This window comes from Vanessa atalanta, chromosome 8 (genome assembly GCF_905147765.1).
Source record: "Vanessa atalanta chromosome 8, ilVanAtal1.2, whole genome shotgun sequence".
NCBI lineage: Eukaryota > Metazoa > Arthropoda > Insecta > Lepidoptera > Nymphalidae > Vanessa > Vanessa atalanta.
Window position 1 is genome coordinate 7670458 of NC_061878.1, and position 24377 is coordinate 7694834.

The 24377-nt window shown below is 32.2% G+C and overlaps 4 protein-coding genes across 6 annotated transcripts in view; all 4 read left to right on the forward strand.

Moving 5' to 3' along the window:
• Positions 1–3184: 3184 nt before the first annotated feature.
• LOC125066055 lies at positions 3185–3873 on the forward strand. The gene has a single exon (XM_047673954.1). The coding sequence runs from the start codon at positions 3244–3246 to the stop codon at positions 3871–3873; it is 630 nt and encodes a 209-aa protein (XP_047529910.1). The 5' UTR covers positions 3185–3243.
• Positions 3874–4281: 408 nt separating this feature from the next.
• Positions 4282–5791, forward strand: LOC125065865. Its single transcript, XM_047673714.1, has one exon. The coding sequence runs from the start codon at positions 4340–4342 to the stop codon at positions 5159–5161; it is 822 nt and encodes a 273-aa protein (XP_047529670.1). The 5' UTR covers positions 4282–4339; the 3' UTR covers positions 5162–5791.
• Positions 5792–19240: 13449 nt separating this feature from the next.
• LOC125066042 (leucine-rich repeat extensin-like protein 3) lies at positions 19241–19747 on the forward strand. The gene has a single exon (XM_047673933.1). The coding sequence runs from the start codon at positions 19241–19243 to the stop codon at positions 19745–19747; it is 507 nt and encodes a 168-aa protein (XP_047529889.1).
• The window catches only part of LOC125066040 (inactive rhomboid protein 1), a 134424-nt gene continuing 129685 nt past the window's right edge, over positions 19639–24377 (forward strand). For 2 of the 3 annotated variants that reach the window (XM_047673930.1, XM_047673931.1), the window contains exon 1: positions 20644–20846. In XM_047673930.1, coding sequence (XP_047529886.1) covers positions 20836–20846 — 11 coding nt within the window. In that variant the 5' untranslated portion in view covers positions 20644–20835. Of the gene's footprint in view, positions 19744–20643; positions 20847–24377 lie in introns of those variants that run through there. The other variant, XM_047673932.1, reaches the window with a different exon arrangement.

Here is a 24377-nt window from a genome sequence, read left to right on the forward strand (position 1 = left end):
AGTATCCGATGCAAAACCTTACTTTTAAAAAATAAAATATTGAAATATCAAACAACCCTAGTATTTTTTTTTTGTAGAAAGGTTGTAGAGATTCTTATATTTTATGTTATAGTTTAGTTATTTTTAGTCCTACATAACATACCGTTTTTAAATATTATAATACTATAAAAATATGGAGACATTTAATGAAAATTGGGATATGAGTTAAATCTACGCACCGTGGTGGTCACTTGAACCAGAGTCTCGTTGACCATACTCTAATCGAGAAAAAGGAAAAAGATTTAATGCTTAAATAACGAAATAAATAATTTATAAATTAAAATTCACAGTACAATGATAGCATTAAATGTACAAGACAAAACAAAAAATAAAAATGAGTATTTTTCCAAACATTTTAAATCACCAGTGTTTTTATACATTCGAATAGATTTAATAAAATTAAATGTTTTAATAATAGGATTTTTTTTCGTTTGGCAAAAGCAAACGAAGCAGTAAAAACGATTAATAATGTAGGAATTTTATTCAAAAACACCGGCAATGACACTATAAGTACGTATATGAAATATATTCATCTACAAACTCGTTTTCATTGACTAAACCATACTGTCATGGTGCATAAAAGCGGTATACTTGATTGGCAAAATTGAAGTTTCATTAACGGGAAAATTTAGTTTATCTGAGCAAGTCTTTCCTGACTTTTCCTAAATACTATTGAGAATAGCGCAAAAAGAAGTTTTTGAGTACTGGATGAATTTGGCATAACTCTTCTATTTGACAATTGAGGTGTGTGGTGAATTTTTTCATACCAACACAACCATGCTAATAAATATACATTATAATGATATAGAAAATAAATACGATAAAATATTCTATTAATAGAGACATAGCAGTGAAAATAATATTTTTAAAATACGTTCATTATGACATTCCGAACCCGTCTAATGCTTATTAAAATCTATCTACAACAGTTGACTATACTTGTCGTGATTTACATGCTGTGTAATTCACAACGAAAGTATTTTGAACGATATTAAATACCTAAGCTAAAAGCTAAACTAAGTAACATACAATTAATGTTTTAATCAACAACGTATTCGCAAAATCAAAAGTGCTGCGTTTTCGCTTATTTAGCTAATTCTATCTGGCAGCATGATTTAATTAGTTGTATTTCACGTAGTTGCACTTCCACGACAGCAATGAGGCTTCAGGCTCATTTAATATTTTGTACTCTCTCGTCATTGCAGGTGGCAGTACGCTCCAATTGCATTATGCAAGCTATTTGGTTTTTAGGTCGCTCAAATTAGGAACGGACACAGTTATAATAAACGTCGAATATATATCAATTAAAATCGAATGAACAGTACTGTTTTAAAATCTGTATTTTTGTCTCAAATAATCGAGTTTGATTATTTGTTTGTTTGTTACGCTTTCACGTTTTAACTGCTAAACCAATCATTATTTACTTTTGCATACACGTTTTTAGGGTTATAGATATGAGCAGAAGGTAACCAATTACTCTCCCCCAATTCTCACCCAGGCAAACCTGTGTTCGGGATATAGTATATCATAAAAAGGTAACACATATTTACATACTATATTTATTTTTATTGCATTTCATTCGCATAACTGGATACATTTACGTAAGTGGCAAATAATAATACAATAAAACAATTAAATTTGGCTTTCTGAATAATGCTTGGAGATTATTCCACCAAGCTGCTCCAATGTAGGTTGGTCGATACACACGTTGAAGGTTTTTATTCAACATATGCAGATTCTCTCACGATATCTTCCTTAACCACCAAGCAAGAGATGATGTATGTAGCACATGAATAATCAGTGATGCTTGCTCGAAGTTAAATATTAGCTTTTTTTAGCTGTGGAATATGTTATGACATACTAATATTTTTTAACGTTATTTTAAAGGTTTTTTCTTTTTATAAAAATATAAATGCGTAGATGATAATAGCCATATCTCTTAAAACAATTGTGGACGAAAAGATGACTCATAATTCAGAAAATATTAATTGAATAAATTTTAGACTTTTAAATCTTTGCTTAAAATATAAAGTAAAAGTAATAAAAATTTATAAGAAATTCCATCATATTAAGATGTAAGATCTGTAGTAAATAAACTATTACTCTAAAATAAATGTTTTTGTACGAAAATACATATAAAATTTTGTTAAATATACGCATGACGCATTCGCTTTTGAATTATGTATTATACAAAGCATAAAGTACGGACGAATACTAGTTTAGCAGTCGAACAACTCATGAAATATTCTTAGCCGGTTGTTTATTTAGTGGAATTGCAAATAAGTTACTGGGTCACCGTGATGCTGACCAAGCACTACTTTGCTTCTAAATAATTTGTAGGTCAAATTGATGTCATATTCAAGAGATATATTTTATTAGATACCTAGAATATGTAACATTATGTTTGATAGTAAGTAATGTAATGTTATTCATATGGAATAGATACTTTCAGCTCAATTTCACGATTTATAATTTGATATCACCCGGTTCACTTATTTTAATCTTATATAATGTGAAAAACTAACCTGAAGAACACCATGGCGGCACGACGATCTTTTCAGATGTATTACTGATATAACTATCGGAGCATTTTTTATAATTACACTTCGTCCCCGAAACCATTAGTGTTTTAGTATAGTGAACAAATAATCGAAATAATGTATAGTAGTTCTTTGCATTAAAAAAATACTTTTTCCCGCGTAATCGTTTTTTTTTTAAACTATCATGAACCGAGGATCTTATTTTATCATCTAATTGCACTAGCGCAAAAATATAGTTCGTTTCATTAAATTAATTATTATTAATTATTATAAAAAAGAATTTATAATTAGGTATATAATAAATAGTAATTATCAGTATTATTTGTAAACTAAAAATATCTTCTCTCTATATTATACCATAATCAAAGAATAGACAATATATAAAATAGGCAAAAATTTTAAGTTCTAAATTCAAATTACGAATACATTACTTATACTGTTCATTGGTAAATTCCATTTGAATCGAAAATAAGATTATAGCTGTTATACCGTGTTTTCATTTTTTGGGTCATGATCCCAAAACCAATTAACCGACTGATTCATACCGTTATATGAATTATACGGGCGTAGTTTTTAGTTGTACTTCATCAAACATGAAATTTCAATTTTATATCGAACGTTTTAAATGAGATGAAGTGCCTGAAGCGGAACAGTCTATTTCGTCATGTTCGCAGTTGTTGTTCTTTTTTACGCTGTTACAAAGACAGCCGCTCATGATCAAGGTTTGAGTACAGTGACACCGCAGTCACCACCTATACCATTTTTAGATTTATTTACAAGTGCTTCAAATTATTACTCGGAACCAATTCGAAAAACCTATTCCGATTCTGGCTACCATACGTCTTGTCCAAAATCTGATACTCTAGCATCATTCGCTAGTATTTTGGGTAGTGCGGCAAAAATAATGTTGTCAGCGGCCGTCATTGCATTAATGAAATTACTAGCTGGCAAACTGTTTTTATTTCCTCTGACACTTATGGTGCTCGCAAAAATGGGTTTGAAAGCTCTGTTACTGTGGCCTGTGATATCTAAAATGATGAAGTATTTAAAAATGAAAAAGAAGAAAAATAAGTCTCGAATGATCATGGACTGTTCGGAGAGACTCGCGTGTGTAATACAAAGATCATCAAATAGCGGCTGGGGCAGTAATTTCGGTGCGGCTGTGACGTTCTCTATAATCGATGACGTAGATGAGGACGGCTTCATCGCTAAAACACTTTTAAGCATTCTCGCTGGGGACAAGGTCGCGGAATGTATGTCAATGGACTGCAACTCTGGAGGCGACATAAGCTGACGTAGCGCAGTGATTATTAACTAACGCTTGCACGCTACTTGCTTTAGAATAATTTTTATTTATATGTATATTGCAATAATGTTTATTAACTCGACATTGTATATTTATCTTCGTAATGATGCTATTTTTTTAATATAAAATGTAATAATATCTTTAATTTACATACAAATATAAAAGATATACGGCGTCCTTAACCTATTTATGCAAATGTATAAATATAAACTTAAATTGTACTATGAAATAAAATTAATATTTATAAAAGTATTGAAACAACATATTTTATTAAATTGAAAACTTTATACAAAATAATTTATATATATATATATATATATATATATATATATATATATATTTCATAGTTATTTATGTAGGTCATATTCATTTTCTGACTCACTTAGTATTTATTTCATAACTTTCATTAAATGATACGATACAGAGTTAAATTGTTCTTTGGATTAATATTGAAATGTATTTTTTGACGTTACAAGTTGTCGTGATGCACTGTTATTTGTGTTTATATTACACTACAGGAGAGTCAGTGAAGTCCTATCCGCCTTTTGAATTCCGAAGTGTGCCAAGCGATATCAGAGCCAATACATTATCGTTTCCAAATTCAAATATTTCACCGCATTCGAATCATGTGACTCGGCAACAGATAATTCACACCAGCGCGATGCAATCACAGCCAGTGCCAAATGTAGAAAAACCCCAAACGAAAAATTCAGATTTCTCTTTTAGCGACTTTTTCTATGCAATGAATGGATTACCGGAACAACATAATTTACAACCGAGGTATGGAGCTTCTGTAAATCAACAAAATATTTCTTCTTTTAACGAATATCCGAGACGAAAGCATCATTTTTGGATTTCTAAACCGTTTCAAGAATCAGCATCGATATATGTGCCGTCTACGACGATTGAACCTCAGCCAACAAACAAGGCTTCATCTAAATTAAATCTGATGGAGTCGGTAACAACGAAGATGTCAAGTAAAATGAGCGGTCTAATGGAATTAGTGTTCGCTTTACTCGGGTCTGGTTCAAATAATTTAATTATGAAAGGATTCAAAGACGTCGTTATAAATGGTATTGTAAAACCTCTGATTGTTGCGAAGGGTGGAATTAAAACACTTATTAGTAAAATGTCAGTTCCGTTTATATCATTATTATTGATAAATTTTGAAATTTTAGTAACAGTTTGGTGGTTATGGGATGACTGTTCTGAACCGCAATATCTACATACTGACTTACCACCTAACAGTTATAATGGGAATTCAACGTTAAGATGATTGATTATTATCAACTTCATTTTCGCCCAGTTTTGTAAATTAACATTACTAATGTTTTTTATAATTGATGTTAACAGTGATGTAGATCTACAAATAATAATAATTACTTGTGATATATGTATTGAAAATTATTTATAAGTACAATTTTTTTCTTAGTGATCTTAAAATATCTTTTGAGTCGCGTTGGAGCTGTACGTCATGCATCTTACGAGTACTTAAGTATAATATATTCATAAAACATATTTAATAATCGTAATGCCACTATTATGAAAAAAAACCTTGCTATTTTTATGTATATTACTATTTGTTTGATATAATTTTCCATTCATTTTAATTAATCTTGGCGTCATCTCTGTATTTTTCCACCTTATCTTGGTAAGACTTTCATTAAATTAACAAAAAAAAAAAAATGTATCCAAGACGTTTGTTTTTTTTATATCGTTCTCCATATAATATTACTATTTCCCTTCAAAGCGAAGGAAATAAAGTGTGAACTGACGTAAGTTATGTCTCAATGAGATAAAGCCAAATTGAGCCAACTGAGGAAAAATCCTTTATTAGAGGAACGAGCAAAGAAAATGGATAAAACGAAAACGTATAAGATGTGCGAAATTGATATGAAATGTATTTTAAAACAGACTACCTACAGTAGAATGTCTCTAAATATCACTAAATATTAATTATTTTATAAATATATCTTAAATACGTAGTTTGATTATATATATTTTTATTATTAAAAATATATATAATTTTGTGTTTTATTTTTGGATGTGAATTTTTAATAGCATACAATTGTATTTACTGGTATATAAATAAATAAAAGTTATAAAATAAAAGAAAATTAAGTAAATCGATTAACAATTACTTTATATTTACACCAATCAGAGATCTTTTTAACTTATACAACATCAAAAAAGAGTACTGCGATTTTTTGGTATGTTTTTGGGTCTATTGATGGTTCATATCGAATCCAGTAGCTGGTGCTGCGATAGGAAAGTATATAAAATTTTTATTCCACCCGGACGAAGTCAAGACGGGCAGATAGTCGATCTTTAAATTTATCAAACATATTTTTATTTATTTAAATACTTTATTGGCCACCACAAAGTAAATGGGACAAAAGGCGGACTTAATGCCTGAAGTCGTTCTCTGCCAGTCAACCTTTAGATCAAACAGAAAACCACGAAGGCGGTAATTAAAAATGAATTAACAATATATAACAATATATACAAGTACTTATATAAAACTACATTAAAAAAACATATACATACATATCCATATAGTATCTACAAAATAAATATTGGTCTATACTGTCTGTCGTAAAAACATATATATAATATAACATAATAATAATAGTGCATAACAGAAGTCATAAGAGCTAGAGGCTTTCTGACAATATGTGCTCACGTAGATGAGTTTTAAAAGTAAATTTTAAAAGCATAGAAAAAATGTTATGTTTTAAAAATAATAATAATAAATTAACATAACTGGTAATAACTGGTAATAACTACTTCGTATTATATTTCGTAATTGAATAAGCATGAACAGTATTTTGTTATTACCTGCTAGCGAGAAAATAAGAGAGCCAAGATGGCCCAGAGGTTAGAGCGCGTGTATCTTAACCGATGATGTCGAGTTCAAACCCAGGCAAGCACCACTGAATTTTCATATGCTTAATTTGTGTTTAAAATTCATCTCGTGCTCGGATGTGAAGGAAAACATTGTGAGGCAACTTGTATGTCTAATTTCAACGAAATTCTGCCACATGTGTAATTCACCAACCCGCATTGGAGCAGCGTCGTGGAATATGCTTCAAGACTGCTCCTCAAAGGAAGAGGAGGCCTTAGCCCAGCAGTGGGAAAATTTACAGGCTGTTAATGTTGTTGTAAAAATATTGCGAAGATAAGCTCCTATCTCATATATAAAATAGATATGCTCTAAAAACAACGCTAATAAAATGAACAATTTTAGTCACGGTGGCCAATGTCAAAGGATACGAGCGAACTACGTAGGACATATGGTGCACAAGTGTTCGGAAATACTTGGCAGAGGCACTCTCGATTCCCTTCCTCTATTCAATTTATTTATCTTGTTCAGATGCAGTACAGCTTAACGTTCTTAAAGGCTCAACCACGGCTTCATGCTTGCTACGTTGTCATCTGTGACTGTTGGTGATCTGATGTATGATGGAATCTATCACAATATAATAAGCTTAATCCTAATCTGTTTGCCGGGTATGCCATTTGTCTTAAGTCGGACATCGGGGTGCGTCGAATTGACAAAATTTCTGAACAGTCAATTTGAAAAGAGAATTCCACGTGTTTTTAAATTGTATTCATACCAACTTATTATTTTCTCAATATTTTTTGTGCAATAAATTTTAATTTAATAATTAAAACCCTCATCCCCAAAATCTATGTCTGCGACCGCTTCTGCGACCTTTATTCGTAGTAATCTAGTAGAGGCATATTTGGTCTAAAGGATAAATGCTAATCGTGTCTCCCCTACAATTTGTCATTCAATAACATAGAGCTCCAACCCACCATAGTTACAAAGCATAAATTCGAACAACTGATTAATTAAGGTTAAATTAAAGTTAGAAAAATATCTTTATTTAATTTATTGGGCTCAAATGTACGTAATACGTTTTATCATTATTTAGGAACATTATAAATAGTACCTAACATCAGTAATAAACGAGATGTCAAAAAAATATATATATTGACGTCGAACAGTGACATCAAAGCCAGTATAAGTGTTGGCTCTTTTACTATTTTGAAACGCATTTTTTTTTAAGTTTCAGATCTTTCGATGAAGATCATTTTTATAAAGCATTCATTGCTAACAAATATCTTTTCTTTTAATTGAAATATGATATATTAGGCAAAATGACCTTAATTTTAAGATAGCACGATAGTATTGGATTTTCGTGTCATGCAGCGTGTCGAAGTAAGCTTTAAGCTGATCATGTAAAAGCTGTGACATTAGAGTTTCGTTTGACACTAAATGTTATACTATACACACAGAGTGTGAAACGAAACTGAAAATACTATTTACTACAATTCAACTGTAAAATAAATATGCCGCGTGTATGTGACGTTTACCATACACATATTCCGTCATTATTTGGGCATACTACTTATAGCAATGGCTTCCATTTTCATTCTTTGGAGTGACAAAGGAAGCTTATCTTTATTCTGCTTTTTTTCCTTTTTAACCTGATCTAGAGAGGATATTACGTTAGGTTTTCGATTTTTCTTTTTCTTTAGTAAGTTTCCTTATTATACTTTTTGTTCCGTTTTTTGAGTTACTATAACGTTATTGTCAACTAATTTAACGTGTTTCATTATTTTATTTTATTTTATTTTACAAACTTTACTACACTTATGATTTCAATTTTAAAAAGTAAAATTGTATATTTAATTTGTTTAGGTACAATTTGTAAATATATTATCTAAAACTACTAATTTTTATTTTTTGAGTTCCGAAATTAATGCCGGTGACTTGAATTAATCAATAAATCAGTCGCTATGGGTAAATCTTACGTAAGTTGACATTAATATAATAATAGAGTTTGCTGGCACTAGAGGGAACATAATGAGATTGGTAGACAGGTGTCTACATTCGTTTGAATGTGCTCTATTATACTAATTGGGTAATCATCTTGAAGGTACTGATGTGGAGTTTAACTTTATTTCTTAAGGGTGGAAACATTACTCGCAAACAATATAATAAACCGAAGTTGTTTTAGTTTTGTATTACAAAATAATATATGATTTTTTTTTTCTTTTTTACCATGTAAAACGTTTAAAAACAAAAAAAACCCTAGAGAACATTAATTTTTCGTATTTATATTTGATTAAGTCTTGAAAAATTGTACCGAGTTAAGAAACGAGAATAAAAATGAGTAGGCACTAAAAAACCCGAAAGATTAAAAGTTGACCCCTTTAAAGAAAATTACGTCAAGTAATATTACTTTTTTTTAGGAATAACATTACTAAATCAACTTGTCTAACCAATCTGTGTATCAAAATTGTATTGAATTCCAACTATACCCAAATATTCTTTAATATTAAATAATAGCCTGTTAACGTCCCACTGCTGAGCTAATGGCTTCACTTCTATTTAATAGAATATTAGGGGCTCATTCCACACTAAATTGGTTATAAAAATAATTAACTATTGATTACTCTGTCTGCAATTAACAGTCACGTGATCTAGCCAATTGGCCTGGGCGTGAAAGCAAAAAGTATTTATTTTCAATTATTTCTACTAATTTAATAGTTTTTACACATAATCATTTCAAAATAAAAATCGAAATTAAAAATAGCTACGTCCAAATTCTGACTGCGTGGAATTGTAGCAAGAATGCTAGAATAATTTCCCAGTCGAATAGCTTAAAATTTTTGAAGGAAGATAACGTATAATGTCCTTGTTTTAATCGAGTAAAAATTGTGAACGAGATAACTGGTTCACATGTTACGTTCATTAACTCTTATTTGATTGTCGTACTCCGGCTGCAGCGCCCGGACCGAACGTCGTTGTTTGATAACTTTATGTAAAATTAGGTTTTCACATGAGATAAAAAGGAATTTAGCACTGAACAGTACCAAAAGGCAATCTGTCTATATGTGAATAGTGTTCGACTTTATATAATCTGACTTATAAACTAACGGTTGACTATATTAAGTCTTCTTGATTAGGCGTGGAATTGGCAGAACATTCACGATCTATATATCCCTAAATACATATAAGATAATATGTAAATGATGATATCATCAATGCGTCATGAAAATATATGATTTTTTAAATAAATAATAACAACTTTAATTTTAAGATTAATTTTATTTTAAAAGATTTTTTGAGTATATTCAAAAAATATTCTTATTATATTTATTTTGTCCAAAGTCATGTCAATGGCAGCAAAATCCCCAACACAGTCCGTATGAAATTATTTTTGTAAAAATTATGATTGTACATTAAGAACCTTTTAATGTTCTTTGTCAGCTAAGCTCGTAGTAAATCTAGCAAATGGGGTTTCTCCATTCAATTGGGGTAAATGTCAGTATAATAACACGAGTAGGTACTGGGAGCGTGCGTGATTGAACCAAACCCTGTTAGGGTTTTACAAGCCCCGGGGGATGTTCCATTTGGCATTGATTCTCTACCAAAAATGTATCATTATAAGAAGGATTATACCTAAGCCGGCCTAATATTTTACCCTTTCCTTTTTGTGTATAATATATCTGACCATAATATTTTAATCAAATAAATTTTAAACCGTAAATAGTTCTGAAACGTAATACAAATATAACATGAATAATATATTTAACTGTTTTTAAAATGTTATTATAAAGTTTAAAAATATCCTTTAATATCTATGGAAAAATATTTTATATAATTTGTAAATAAAATATGATAGATTATTTAATTATTTGATACAATCTGTATGAAGATCAATAAATACTCAGCCCTCGTCATTATTATTTTTTATTAAATAAAGCTTTTGTGTAAAGTTTATCGCTTAATGGCGAAAGTAAATATTATTTTAACACTACACTGTGTAACTTGACACATACTATTTACTTACTCCAACTGAACGGTAGATTGATTCATTTATCACATCTAAATATACGTTTTGGAAATAATAAAGTTTTTCATGGATTTTGGACGTACGCACAAAAATAGTTTTTCTGAATGTTAATGTGTTGTGGGTTGTGGGGTATTTTCATAAGAATTGCTTGATAGAATAGCCATAAAAATGAATGCTAATGAAAAGTTCAGTCAAGGTGAATGTTTAACACGCGCTCTCTTTTTATGTCAATATATTTATTAAATAAAAAAAATCGGATATCTATAAAAACATCGAGCAACATTCAAACAAAACAGGTGAATTCTTTCTTTTTCGTAGTTAGCTAAAATTTTTAATAATACAAATAAGTTTGCATAAATTTAAAATTTTGAAAAATTAAGATATTTGCGTGTGGAAAATATATATATATATTTAATTCTAAATCTTGATTTTTTAATTGTAATTTAATACAAATAATGTGTACACTTTCCTTCTATCAATAAAATTACGTTATATGTAAATTTTTAATTTGTTAGTTTTTTTTTATGCACAATTTCATTATTGGCAAGACTGTCGTTTGAAATACAATAGTTCTTTACAATTTAGTCAAAGATAAATTAGATAGTGACAAATAATCAACAATACCTTTAGCTATTTCATCCACCCTCAGCTAATTCTATTTTTTAAACTACGGTTTATTTTAGCTCAACAAAACGTTTGTTCTGTTTTGGTATTATTGATTTAGAAAAAGCATTTTTTCAGCCATCTGTTTTAGAATTTTATAACTTCACTTACCAACATAGAGAGGCAAGGACTCAAAGCCGATATTGTGTGCAGACCTATCGGCATACTGAAATTATCGGTGATATCAACAAAACGTTTCTATTAAATAATCTGTACATCTTTTGAAAGAGATTCACAACCACCATATATATGTATCTTTAATTTCAGGACCTAATACGAAATATCACAGTTCATTGGCCGCGTTCTAAGGATAACGAATGATATATGCAGGTTTCTGCGTAATATTTTTCGTACAGTTGGCTTATCGTGATGTCATTTTCCGCAACTAATTGCTTCTTTAAAATTTTCTTGTTTACTTTCGTACTATGTGACATGAGCTTACTTACTCGATAGTAGATTAAGTCTTGTACATGATCAACAATATTGATCGAAAAATATAGCCAGTCATGTACATCTGTACTCATTCAGCAACTTTTTCCCCTTAAAGCACATAAATTTACAAATTAGTAAAACAAATGAAAATATAATAATATACGTTTAACGAAGATTTTAATTAAGGTATGCATGTAATTAATTAATCTATCCATACTTCGTTTTCACACCTGTACTATGCTGGTCTCAAGACACCAGCGTTCTGCATAAAATAATAAAAAGTTTATTGTAAATAAACAGTCACGTTCGAATCATCTTACATTAAATTCAGCTACCACCAGTTCTGAATGCTTATTTAACCGCAGAAAACGTTTACGAAACTCAACTCAATAGTTGCGCTTTATTAAATCATGTTTTTAATATTTACAATTACATTTTGTATATGCATGTTAAAAACAACATGCATTTCTTTGTATGGATTAAAGCTTTCTTTTGGCCACAATTAGGCATACGTAATGGCAACCAGTGATTCAGCCCTAAAATGTTTGGAAGATGCGTATATTCAGTGTAGCCTTGGAGAGATCCAGATTGTAATGCTTAGAAAACATGGAGGCTGGAAAATCAATTCACGATCGCACTGTACGCAAGAGGAATAAAAAAAATTACGCACCAGTGATATCTTAGTAAAAAGTTAAGGGAGTGTTAAGTCTAGTCAAAGGGATTCGGATTTATCTGACATCATATATGATATACATTACTTAAGTTTATAACTAAGTCATCTCACAAGTGACTTCAATATTCCATATATATGCCCGAGCTTGATATAAAATGTAAAACTGTTCAGGTGTGAAGTACCTCTTCACCTTCTTTAGGATGCCAAGTATTTCAGTAGCAGTTTTTGCTTTGGTTTTGATTGACTTCTAAATCAAAGTTGATGGATTTTTTTGTCTGTATATATATGTTACTAGTGACTAATTTATAAAGCTGCAGATCTCAAAGAACTTGGTTCATATCTCTGGTCATTCAAATAAAATGTGATTGAGTTTGTCCGTAAGTATCAGTCCGCACAGTCTCTCTTCGGTTGTGAAAACTAAAATAAAAACTAGAGAACTGTTTTAGCACGTACATATGTGTACGTAAGAATAAATTTCAATCTTATGCATTATAATATTGTATGTTAGCTGAAAGTAGTATTAACTATCAAAATATGTGCCTGTAGTTGCACTGGCTCACTCATTGTGTAAACTGAAATACAAGAATAATACAATACAATATACAATAACTTTGGAAACATATTTTTGTGAATGTCTACAAAGCAGACCAAGGTATCGACATATTATCTAAATTTCAAGTCTACTGTGTTTATAGGTTACTAACCTTTAGAGTGCTTATTGTGTCTCCGTACTTGGGAGTAGTCTTTCATTATCATTTTATTTTGAAAATACTTAAAAGTTTTTATGAAACATCTCTCTGAAGTTTCATTTTTATTTTGATGATAAATTTATGTAGTTATATTTCTGTCGATTTAGAAAAATCATAATAAACATAACATCATTTATGATCCGCCGAATTTTTGTTTGTATAAAAACGATAGAACATTTATTATTTAAATTTGACGCGTCAATTAGCCATTGTAATTATAGGTACAAGCGTAATATCATCTCAATTGCTATGGTTTGCAGCGTATTGGCATTAGTGCGACGTATTTCTTATAATGTCTATGCCTTTTAGAAGGGGAGCCATTATACAATATAAGACTCATGTGCTCGTCTGATTGTTTAAATAAATAAAATATATATATATTGAAAGATTGCTACATTTAAACCCATACAGAGTGGCTTGCACAAAGCCAAACAACTAAGTAAAGATCTATCTTTTTTATGGAAGGTAGAGGATTACCCTCTGGCGATATACCAGACGTAATATTTGCCAGGTATGTTCCGTGTTCTTGTAGGCTATTTACTCAGATGTTATTTATGTAATCAAAATCTCTTTGCTTCTAATGTTCAAAGTAAAAAAAAGTTATTAATTCTACAACCTCTACATCATCATCCTACACAACGCATATCAATACGATTTTCGACGAGTGGTCTATTGACACAATATATAAACTGGACCGAAGAAATTTATTTAATATATTAATTTAAAGAAATTAATTTATTGACAGTCGGTCCTTAATATATACTTGATTATGTAATGTTTATACGTAAAAATATAAGACTGTAGAAATTGTCTCGAATATACTAGACACGCTTAAAGTAGGTAGTTAAGAATGATACCCGACTACACAGGGTTAATAATTATTTTGTACTTTTACAACAATATCACAGAAAACATTCACAATTATGCAATTGCAAAATTCAAAAATTCGTTGAGTAACGTTTATGTATTAAAATCGATTTTATAAAAGTAATTCCTTACTTAGATGATAACACGCCTTGATCCTTGGAATGAGCGATGGCGTCCAGGCCGTTTCAAAGAGAAATATGAAAAATTGCACCATAAATTTAACTATTAGATGCGGCGCTTTGCGGTATCTGTGACGAAAATACATGACTAATATTCCTATGTTTAGCCCAGGTATTCTCTTCTATGTAACTACTATGTAATTGTAACCCAAGGTGGTGCTCTGGAACTACTTCGTTAAGAACTCGGTTCTGGATCGACTTATTTGTTGGTTGGTTGGTTGTCTTGCTTATGCCCAAATTCATTCGTTATTATCAAGTTCACCATCAGATCAATTCGAGCAGAACAATTAGTCAGTCATACAATGAAAGTCTTTCACGGCTTCTGCGACGATGATGATATCGTCTGTAAATTTCAAGCATGAAAGGTATTCGTCGTATGTGTTTATGCCCTGCTCTTCTCAATGCAGCGAGTTGAACATATCCTACAATGCATTAGTGAGCAATTTGGGGGAAATTACTTCTCCTTGTCTCACCCCTCAATGCATGTGGATAGGTTCCGAATGCTGATTTTGTACTTTGACGGTTATAACAGTTGCGTCGTTCAGGCCCTTTAGCACTTGGATCCGTCGTCAATCGATTTCACATCGTTGTAAGGAATTGAGAAAAGATGTTTCAATATAATTAAGAGCCTACTCATATTCCATATTCGCTAAGCACAGGGGCTGATTAATGATTATACTCCTCTGTCTTCTGTATAATCTGTGGCGCTGTGTGAATGCGGCTTATTGTCCCGTATCCTTCGAGACCCAGCCTGTTCCGGGCTTTGAAACTCGTCAAGTCTAAGCGTGAGACGATTTATGATGAGTCTGAAAAATAGCTTGTAGACATGGCTCAAAAATTCCCTGTTGATGTTGTTGTTCCCGGTTTTTCAAAAACGTTTTGTCTCCTTTTTTCAAGAACAACGATAACACTCTTGTCCATACCTTCATTCTTAAATCAACATGTTTTAAATGCAAACTATTCTTTATTTAAGGTTTTATTAGCACTTCTCAATTATCACTTCATCCGTTTAAATGTAAATTTCAAAGGTGGTAAATTCCTAAAAAATTTTAAAATTTATAGCTTAACATCTGCTGTGTGGAAAAAGTCCTTAAATAAAATTAGAAAAAAAAATCTGCTGTGCATTAAAATTCCAATCTCATTTTATAAATGCGAAATAAAGTTTGTTTGTCTTAACTGATTGAATGATGATAATGAAATTAAGCTTACAGATCAGAGGTAAGGAAAAAGACAGTCTACCTAACACATTGCCAACTTCTCCCCCTAAAACGCACGCGAAGCCGCAGGCAGAAACACTTAAGTTATATTATAGCTCAGCGTAAGTGACGGAATAGCTAGTAAGTTGTTAGTAAAACAAAAATACTTAGAATAACTAACACCTAGAGCTTAATAAAACAACTGAAACTGATGTCCATGTTTCCGGGATTAAAAGGTAGTATGCCTGTTATTTCATGTTAAAACGAATTTATACACTAAATCTGATTAACGTTACGGATTAACGTGCGTATTTTGGTGTAGAATGAATGATGTCATCTTTTTTATACATAACATAAAAAAGTATGTAGATACCTATCAAAATTCAGAGACATACAATGAATGTTATATTTTTGGGGTATGGTTAGGCATTTCGTTGAATTTTATTTTAATCCGATCAGTCAGTTTAGCGTGAGCAGTGAATCGCAAAATCAGGCTTCATTGAAATGAATACTCTGTGTTATTTAATTGTATATGACATCTGCATACCGAATTTTATAATTTAAATATTATTTATATTTCGCTCGACGTAGTAAATAAGGAATAACGCTAGAGATCTATATACATTGCATAACATTAACAGCGTGTAAATTTCCCACTGCTGGGCTCAGGCTTCCTCTTCCTTTGGAGAGGGATTGGAGCATATGTGATGGATCACGCTGCTTTAATGCGAGTTGGTGGATACACATGTGGTAGAATTTCGTTGAAATTAAACACATACAGGTTTCCTCACGATGTTTTCCTTCACCGCCAAGCACGAGATGAATTACAAAACACATGAAAATTCAGTGGTTTTTAGTTCAAACCCAGACAACAACAGTTTGAACTTAAAATCACCGGTTAAGATGCACGCATTCTAACCACTGGGCCATCTCGGCTCTATATATTTCATATTATATTTCGCTTGAATATTCTACTAAAATAAAGTCTACGATAAATACCAACTGCTGGGTTACTGAAAGAAATATACACTGACAAATGTACTGACACATTTCTAATATAAGTTGCGGTAGGAATTAGGAAGTATGTAAGGTTTCCATGTGTTCTTTTGCAAGAATACTATAGAAAAACACTGCGTACACGCAGTCATGTGCTCCTTAATATATTCAACCAGCCGACAGACGGCTACATCCTACAGTTAATTGCTGACGTCATATCCAAGAACCAAAGACATATTTACCAGGGCCGGACCGTGAGTTTATGGGGCACTAAGCTAATACTACTTAGGGACCCACCTAATTACTCAATGTATAGAAAAAAATTAGACCATAAAATATTTGATTTATATTAAAATATATTATTCAAGGTTTTATACAAACGTAGAGAAATTGACAAATTATAAAAAAACCTTTCTCCATTTTCCTTTGAAGAATTCTTTAATTTGCTCCTCTCATTCTAGGTTCTTAATTAAATCTACATTTATGGACAAAACGGATAAATGGTTAAGTCGTGAGTTTGTCATCGCCGTTCTATATTTATTCTCTACAAGCTGTGCACGACTTCGTGCGCGTTTGAATTTAAGTTATTTGGACATTGCAGCGTGACTTTATTTTTATTTTATATATCATTCTAAAATTAAGCTTAAGTTACTCCTTATTACATTAGCTATCTGTCAGTGAAAGTCCCGTCAAAATCAGTCCAGCCGTTCCAGATTAACCGGAACAAATAGACAGACATACAGACAGGAAAAATAGGAAAAAAAATATATTTTGGTATATGTACCATGTATATGCATGGATTTAGAAAAAAGCGGTTATTTTAATATTAAAAACAGATACTCCAATTTTATTATATGTAATAGATATATGCCATCCAGGAAAAGGAGCGCTCGGCTTTAAAGCTTGTGATTGGTAAGGTTAAATATATTTTTAAGATTATATAGCAGTTCGGGAATATATCAACAAGCTTCTTTTCATGAATAAATCTTTCACGTCATGACAAAAACAGAGACAATCTTCCTTACTGAAGAAACAAGAAAATTCTTCATGACTTTTTCTTTGATAGGATATTTGAACATCAGATTTAATTAAATTCCATTGTTTTAACTACGATGTGTTTAACAGAGTCTTAAACAAAAAAAAATAGAACTATTTTAGCTTACGACTATTTAACTTCCTTAATTACATTTTAATAAATCGTCGCTCTAATCGATTAAGTAATTCTTAAGTCACTTTAGTCATCTGAATCAGTCTCAGTCAACATTTTTTCTATCTTAGCTGTTCTGTAATTTTTGTTATTACTTGCTTTCTGGTTTTCTTGTTAGTATTTTCAAGTACTTTTCCACACTACTTTTTCTTTGCCACTTTCTATTCTTTTTCCAATTTCTTTTCTTTTTTTTCTTATTTTCTCTTCTAACGCCTTCTGCTTTCTCTTCTTTAATTTTAACTTTTTTATTTTCCTGAGCTTCCCATTTGGCTGATATTAGTACAAAGGTTTCTTCTTGGTACTTTTCCCCTCCCTTTTCTTTGTGGCGTTTTAAGTAGCAGTAGGACTGCAAACCATACGATCTGTTTAATTTAATAAAATTATGGATTCTTTCGCATTATCGACTATTTTTGACTTTAACTTGACTTAGCTGGGGGCCCTTGAATCCACGGGGCCCGGGGCTGAAGCCCAAAGAGTCATATGGTAGATTCGACTCTGATATTTACCAATCAATCAGCTAAAGAGGCACAAAGCTTTTTAGTTGATTGAATGGGGGCTTTCATACACTGTCTATGTTATTGTGATGTTTTATTAGAGAATAAGATAGTATAGTTATGTGGTGCTGAATTAATATGTCTATGTACGTTAATTCTAGCTGTTAGGCAATTTATTAAAAAGAAATCAGTTTTTTGAGTTTTTTAAAAACATATAAATTTATTAACGAGTTGCTATAAAAGTTGAATTGCTTTAACAAGACCGAGACATATTCATATATGTATATCTTCTCAATGCATATTTGATATATTATAGTAGTATTCCTAGTTTTTCTAATGGTGAACAGTGAATACAGTCGCAGGTTGGCGGCACGGCGCAGTTCGCGCAGCCGCGGCGTCGATACGCGCACCGGTCTGACGTCGCCGCGGGCTGTGGACACGCGCACTCGCGTCCTTGCTGCTGTCGTTCGGTCACAGAGCGCTTCGGGACGCATGTTCCTCGTCCTCTTAGTGACATTACTGACGACCTCTATATCTGTGACGTGATATCTTGATTAATTGTTTTGTCTTTTGTGTAATGGACATATATCAATAAACAGTTTTGTGTTAAAAAAGGAGTTCCAAATGTAAATCTAGTGAAAACAAACATCGTAAAGTGATATTAGCGCAGGCGCGCTTCTCGCGGACATGACGAAAGCGGCCATCTTGCTCGAGGACGCAGTTTCGCCTCGCCCAAGTGTACGAATTTAAACGAAACCTCGCCAACAGGATATTTCAGAAAGGAAGATGCGTCGCGGCACCGCCTTCGCGGTGGGAGCTCCCTGAGGCCGCACCGCTTCGCCGCTATCGATCCGGCGGGGCGCGATGGCGCTCTCGGAGTGAATGCGGATATCGGGTCTGTGTCGCAGTTTCTGCGTGCTAGTGGAGCGCCAGTTAAGTGAGCGTGCTAAAGAGGTCACCCGGTATGTGAAACATCGCGATATCTACAGAAGGGCGCGCGGGCGGCGGCGGGTCCGGTTGACCGCGCGCCATGGGCGAGGAGTACGCGCGCTCCCCTTGCGAGCGCTTCCCGGCTGTGGGCGCGTTCAGCGTGGCGCCGCCGGAAAGGCTCAGCCCGCCGCCGCCCGCGCCAATACCGGATCGGTTTTCGGCGTCGCCGCGGCGGGTGCGTCGGAGTGCAGAAGTCGAGCGTGCACGAAGACCTCGATATGTGCCACCTGCAGCACACGTACCCGTCGAACGGTACGTGCCGCGACCTCCGGTCCCAGTGCGTCCACCACCACCAGTGTACTGTGGATTGGCGTGCAGGCCTCCTCCACCAGCATCACGCAAATGTTGCGGACCCGCGTGCCGCGAGGATATAGCTGGTTCGCCACCTCCTCGTTACGTGGATTATGTTGGAGCCGCGGCCGCGCGCCGTCTCGCTTGCACGCCACCGCCTCCGCCACCTCCAGCTCTCCAGCTACCCTGCGAGCAACAAGAACCACCGTGTTGTGTGCAAGCTCGTCGTCGACCTCAGCCTCCACATGATTGGTAAGTAAATAGTAGATATTTGTGATTCATATAGCACAATTGTAGCCTTATTTTAAGCTTATTTCATTAATAATACGGTAAATTAAAAGGCTTCACTCAAATGATTTAGAAAAATGTATTGTATATCAAATCAAAACAACTCAAGTAAAACATCATCGCTTATAAACATTTCAGTGTTTAATGAAAACATGTTGTTGCCTTGATATGGTTGAGATAAAAGGGTTTAACGACGTGATGCCTGCCAAAAGGCGAGTATTGTAATTGCCTAATATTTCGTGGGTGGAATTGATAACGTTTGATTGATGACGGGATGGCATTTGGGTTAACGATGGCTACGTCGTAGTAGGATTTAAAAAATCTTTTAGTATGAAAATTTGTTGGTAGACAAACATTAGAAACGTACATATAATATTTGTTATTTAATCTTAAACCGAAGTGAAAAATTTCAAAAATATTCTGACGTTTTAATTAAAAAGTAATAAACCTTTTTGTCCTATAAGGTTTAATCCAAGAATCCCTAATATTCTACAACAAAAAACAAATATCTGAAAATATGGTATCATAATATTATGACACACATGCCGATTTTTGTTTAAGGGGTTCTCTTTGCACGTGACATTGGCGAAATAATCTGTGTCGCCTCGGCCCTATAAAAAATAAAAGACAGAATTAAAAAAAAAGGGTTTTTTCTATTTCATATCCTACGCTATAAGCTGTAGATACATACTTACTATAAAATATAGAGAAGATATATGTGCTAAGTATTATACAGCAAGAAAAAATAGATTATTAATTATGTTTTGGTCTTAGTAACGATTATTACTTTTTGAAGTTTATTTTTATCACTAGCCCATCACTCTTATCACACGTATTATTAAACGAAGATAAGCGTTGGGTGTGTCAGTTACGTTTTGAGTGCAACTAACGTAGTTTAAATCCATTAAAAAATGCTAAAAAGTGACTAGTGAGTTAACGTTGTTCATACATACGTGTAATTTTTAAATATATGTGATCGATAATACGGGAATATACTCGTTATGCGCGTTTTTATCTCTTCAGTGCGAAAAATGAAGTAGACTCATACACTAGGTTATGTCTGAAAAGTAAGTTTATAATTTATGTATTTAAAATAACCTAAAAAAGTACAAGTTCGAATACAAATAAAATCATCACATTATATAGCATTCCTAGATAGATATACATACATTTTTGAATGTTTTGAGTTTTATAAAATGAAAATCATACGTGTATTGACTTTATATGTCTTCTCAAGCAATGTTGTCAAAACATTATTTTAAAATTTTCAAGTTGTGAGACAGTTTTGAAGTTTTATTTTAAGTTTGAATAAGTTATTTTTAAAGTTCCAAGACAGAATAATTTATAAAGAGTTTGTACACATTCTCTGTGGTTGTCAGTCTAACTTCTCTAAAAAAACGTGATCGTGATAATCTTATAACATAATATATGAAATGTGAGCATTATATACTTTCTTAAAACATTTTTATTTCATTAGAGGTACTATATAGTATAAGGTTCAATTGTTAGATATTGCCAGCCCTTTTTAATGTATGATTATTATACGTATTACATTATTATCATAATTTTAAGGACGCAACAAAAGTTACTAACATCTAACATAAATTATTTACTATTCAAATGTATCGATTAACTTAAATAGAATCAGTAAATAATACTTCTAACACAAAAAGGTTACGTGAAAGATTTTTTTCTTATATTAGATGTGTACTAAAGAAAATCAACGTATAGCTCACTACATTATCTAAATGTAGGTATTAATGTTTATATTACGCAGAAACTACAAATGTTTAAGCAATTTTATTTCTATGGTTACAAAATAATTTTATGATTACATACAATACAGATCTTTTAAATACACAAATTTGTGGCTATTAATAATTATGAGTGGGATAAAAATGAATAATTTGAGAACTATTGAAATTCGTTATTATGTGTTTTTAAATTACACTTTTGTAGCTGAGGTCCCGGGTCCGATACCCGGCCGAGTCGATGTAGAAAAAGTTCATTTCTTGTTCGTTGTCTTGGGTCTGGGTGTTTGTGATAGCGTCGTTACTCCTGATTTTCCCTAACTCAAGTGCTTTAGCTCCTTACATTGGCTGATCCCAATGTATGTGTTATTGTCCAATATTTTTTAATTTATTTTTTTGTAAAATTTTAAAGGTAACACATACAAATTTATATTATAAAAATTGAGATGGAAATAAAGTGTGAAACATGATATTAAGGAATAGATTTGTACTGACTACATAAGATCAAAAGAAAAAAGAGAGCAGGAAAGGAAATAATATGTAAATAGTTATAAAAGCTTCCTATTTTCGTACTTGTTACAAGTTTGTTACACAATATGTTACAACCTTTTCCTCGAAGGGATTATGAACCTAACGATATATAATTCTAGAATTCATCTATTCAACAAACTAGTAACTACTTCATAATATTATATGAAACTTTTTAACACTATATTTTTATATATAATTTGTATACTTAGTATTTAATATACAAGCTCTATATAAAAAAAAACAAGTAACCGCAATTGATTAGTCGTAAAATGTAAGAGAAATAACTCTAAGTAAGGAAGCAAGGTGCGTGATTTATTGATAGCGTTAGTGAAAAAGTAGCCGAAGCAAAACAAGCGAATAAGGAAGATAAATGAATTACTTTCATAAAGCCTATTGTACGCAGTCTAGGAATTAAGGCGCCTTTTAGTTTCGGTCAATTACCTTACAGGTTGATTCGGGATGATAACTCAGTAAAAACTGACTGAAATAACATAATACAATGTGTGTTTTATGCCGTTTGTTTCAAATTACGTGGATGCTTTGAACGATTCTATTCATGGCGGCTATCAACGAATCATTACCAATAGCACATGAGAGATTTTCTTTCTCTCATAATTCGATATGACGGGAGTTCAACTCGACATACGGAGAGAGTTCACGTGCAGGGCTGAGATCCATACGTGCTTTCCGAGCTATGGAGATTTATCTATCCCTGTCTATGTTGTATGTATAATAAATTTAATTTTGTTTAACGGGCCTGCGTATTTTATTTCCAGGCATTCCAAATCATAATTTTAAAGTAAATTCTAGGAAGGCATGAAAATTTGAGTCCTGTCAATTTTTTAAATTCGGACTGCTCTTGTTCTACCCAGGACCGTATTTGTTAGCCGCTATGCCAACGAGGCAATCAAACAATTATTGTTTATTGCCATCATTGGCGACTGGTTATAGTCAAAGCTATCTGGTTTTGCTCTGTTTGAGACTAATGTTTGAAATTGCCATACGGGTGTTTGTCGTGGTCGGGGTGTTTTTATTTGAGTTTCGTGTTTCTCACATCTGGTATAGTATATAGACTTTACTAATGATGTCTTTAATTATTTATAATTTGTAATGAACATTTAATAATAATATACATTCATCATCATTTCATTAAAATAAATTATTTCGTTAATGTCATCTTCTAAAAATTGATGTTGTTTTGATATATTTTTTAATTGTATGGTTATAGCGATGATATACGGAAGCTGGTATAAAGTGGATGGGAAAGGTCGAAGATTGGGCTCAATGGCGTGCTTTGGGGAGGCCTATGTCCAGCAGTGGACTGATACAGTCTGATTATGATGACGACAATGAATACAAGCCACATTGTAAATAATCCAGTTTTATGGAGAACTTTACTTGAAAATGTACATTTCTTAAATATGTTCTCTTGCTATGCTATATTTACCTTATCAAGTTTTAGATTTGTACTTTTAAAATAAAAAAAAAAAGTGCGTGTACTTAGGTACGCGCGTGAGAAGTCATGATTTGTGCGTAATAAAAATAGTTTATAATTGCATGCGAATAATTAATTATAATATAATAATAGTAATGTACTTATGAACAAAATATATTTATTATATATATGATACATGTAATTTCTTCTATTTTTACCAAAATATATACATATATTTACCTTTCATCACCTTCATCGCTTAATATTTCCATCTCACTATTGTTGTTATTTCGAGTGACTTGACATTCAATTGGCGTTTTAACGTGCAACTTTAACATGTACTTTTAATGTTAGCCTGTGCGCGCGCATCATAAAACTGAAATCATATTTTCAAAAGAAGTAGGTATAACATCATAATGTTCCTTGATAATTCAATCACAATACTACCATCGACAGAAGCTTTCGTTTAGGATAATATTACATGTACTTCTAGGTACGCTCGACAGCGTAATTGATTTAAATGAAACTCGGCAGTTAATTGTTCAATTAATCTCAGTAAGAATCTCCAGATTATAGGCAGGATTATTTTACGTCACTATAATAACGTTTGAAACATATTTTACCTACTTAATTGTATTCTTCAAAACTAAAGACAAGAAAACAGCTCGTTAAATATATATAATTAGTTTTTGATATATTATACAGAGCATGTTGTTTTTTAAATGTATTTTTTTATTACATTGATTTAATTTTTTGTATAGACAATAAAATTTCTGTTCATTATTTTTTTTATATGCAGGCGGATACGCATTCCTCGCATAAATGAAAAAGAGATGATATTAATTTAAATTGCCACTGATGTATAGTTTCTGTTTTTCATT

Bases quoted from the DNA above. Each gene is read 5' to 3' on its own strand.
- LOC125065865 (XM_047673714.1), top strand. From the start codon at position 4,340: ATGTATTTTTTGACGTTACAAGTTGTCGTGATGCACTGTTATTTGTGT.
- LOC125066042 (XM_047673933.1), top strand. From the start codon at position 19,241: ATGGGCGAGGAGTACGCGCGCTCCCCTTGCGAGCGCTTCCCGGCTGTG.
- LOC125066055 (XM_047673954.1), top strand. From the start codon at position 3,244: ATGTTCGCAGTTGTTGTTCTTTTTTACGCTGTTACAAAGACAGCCGCT.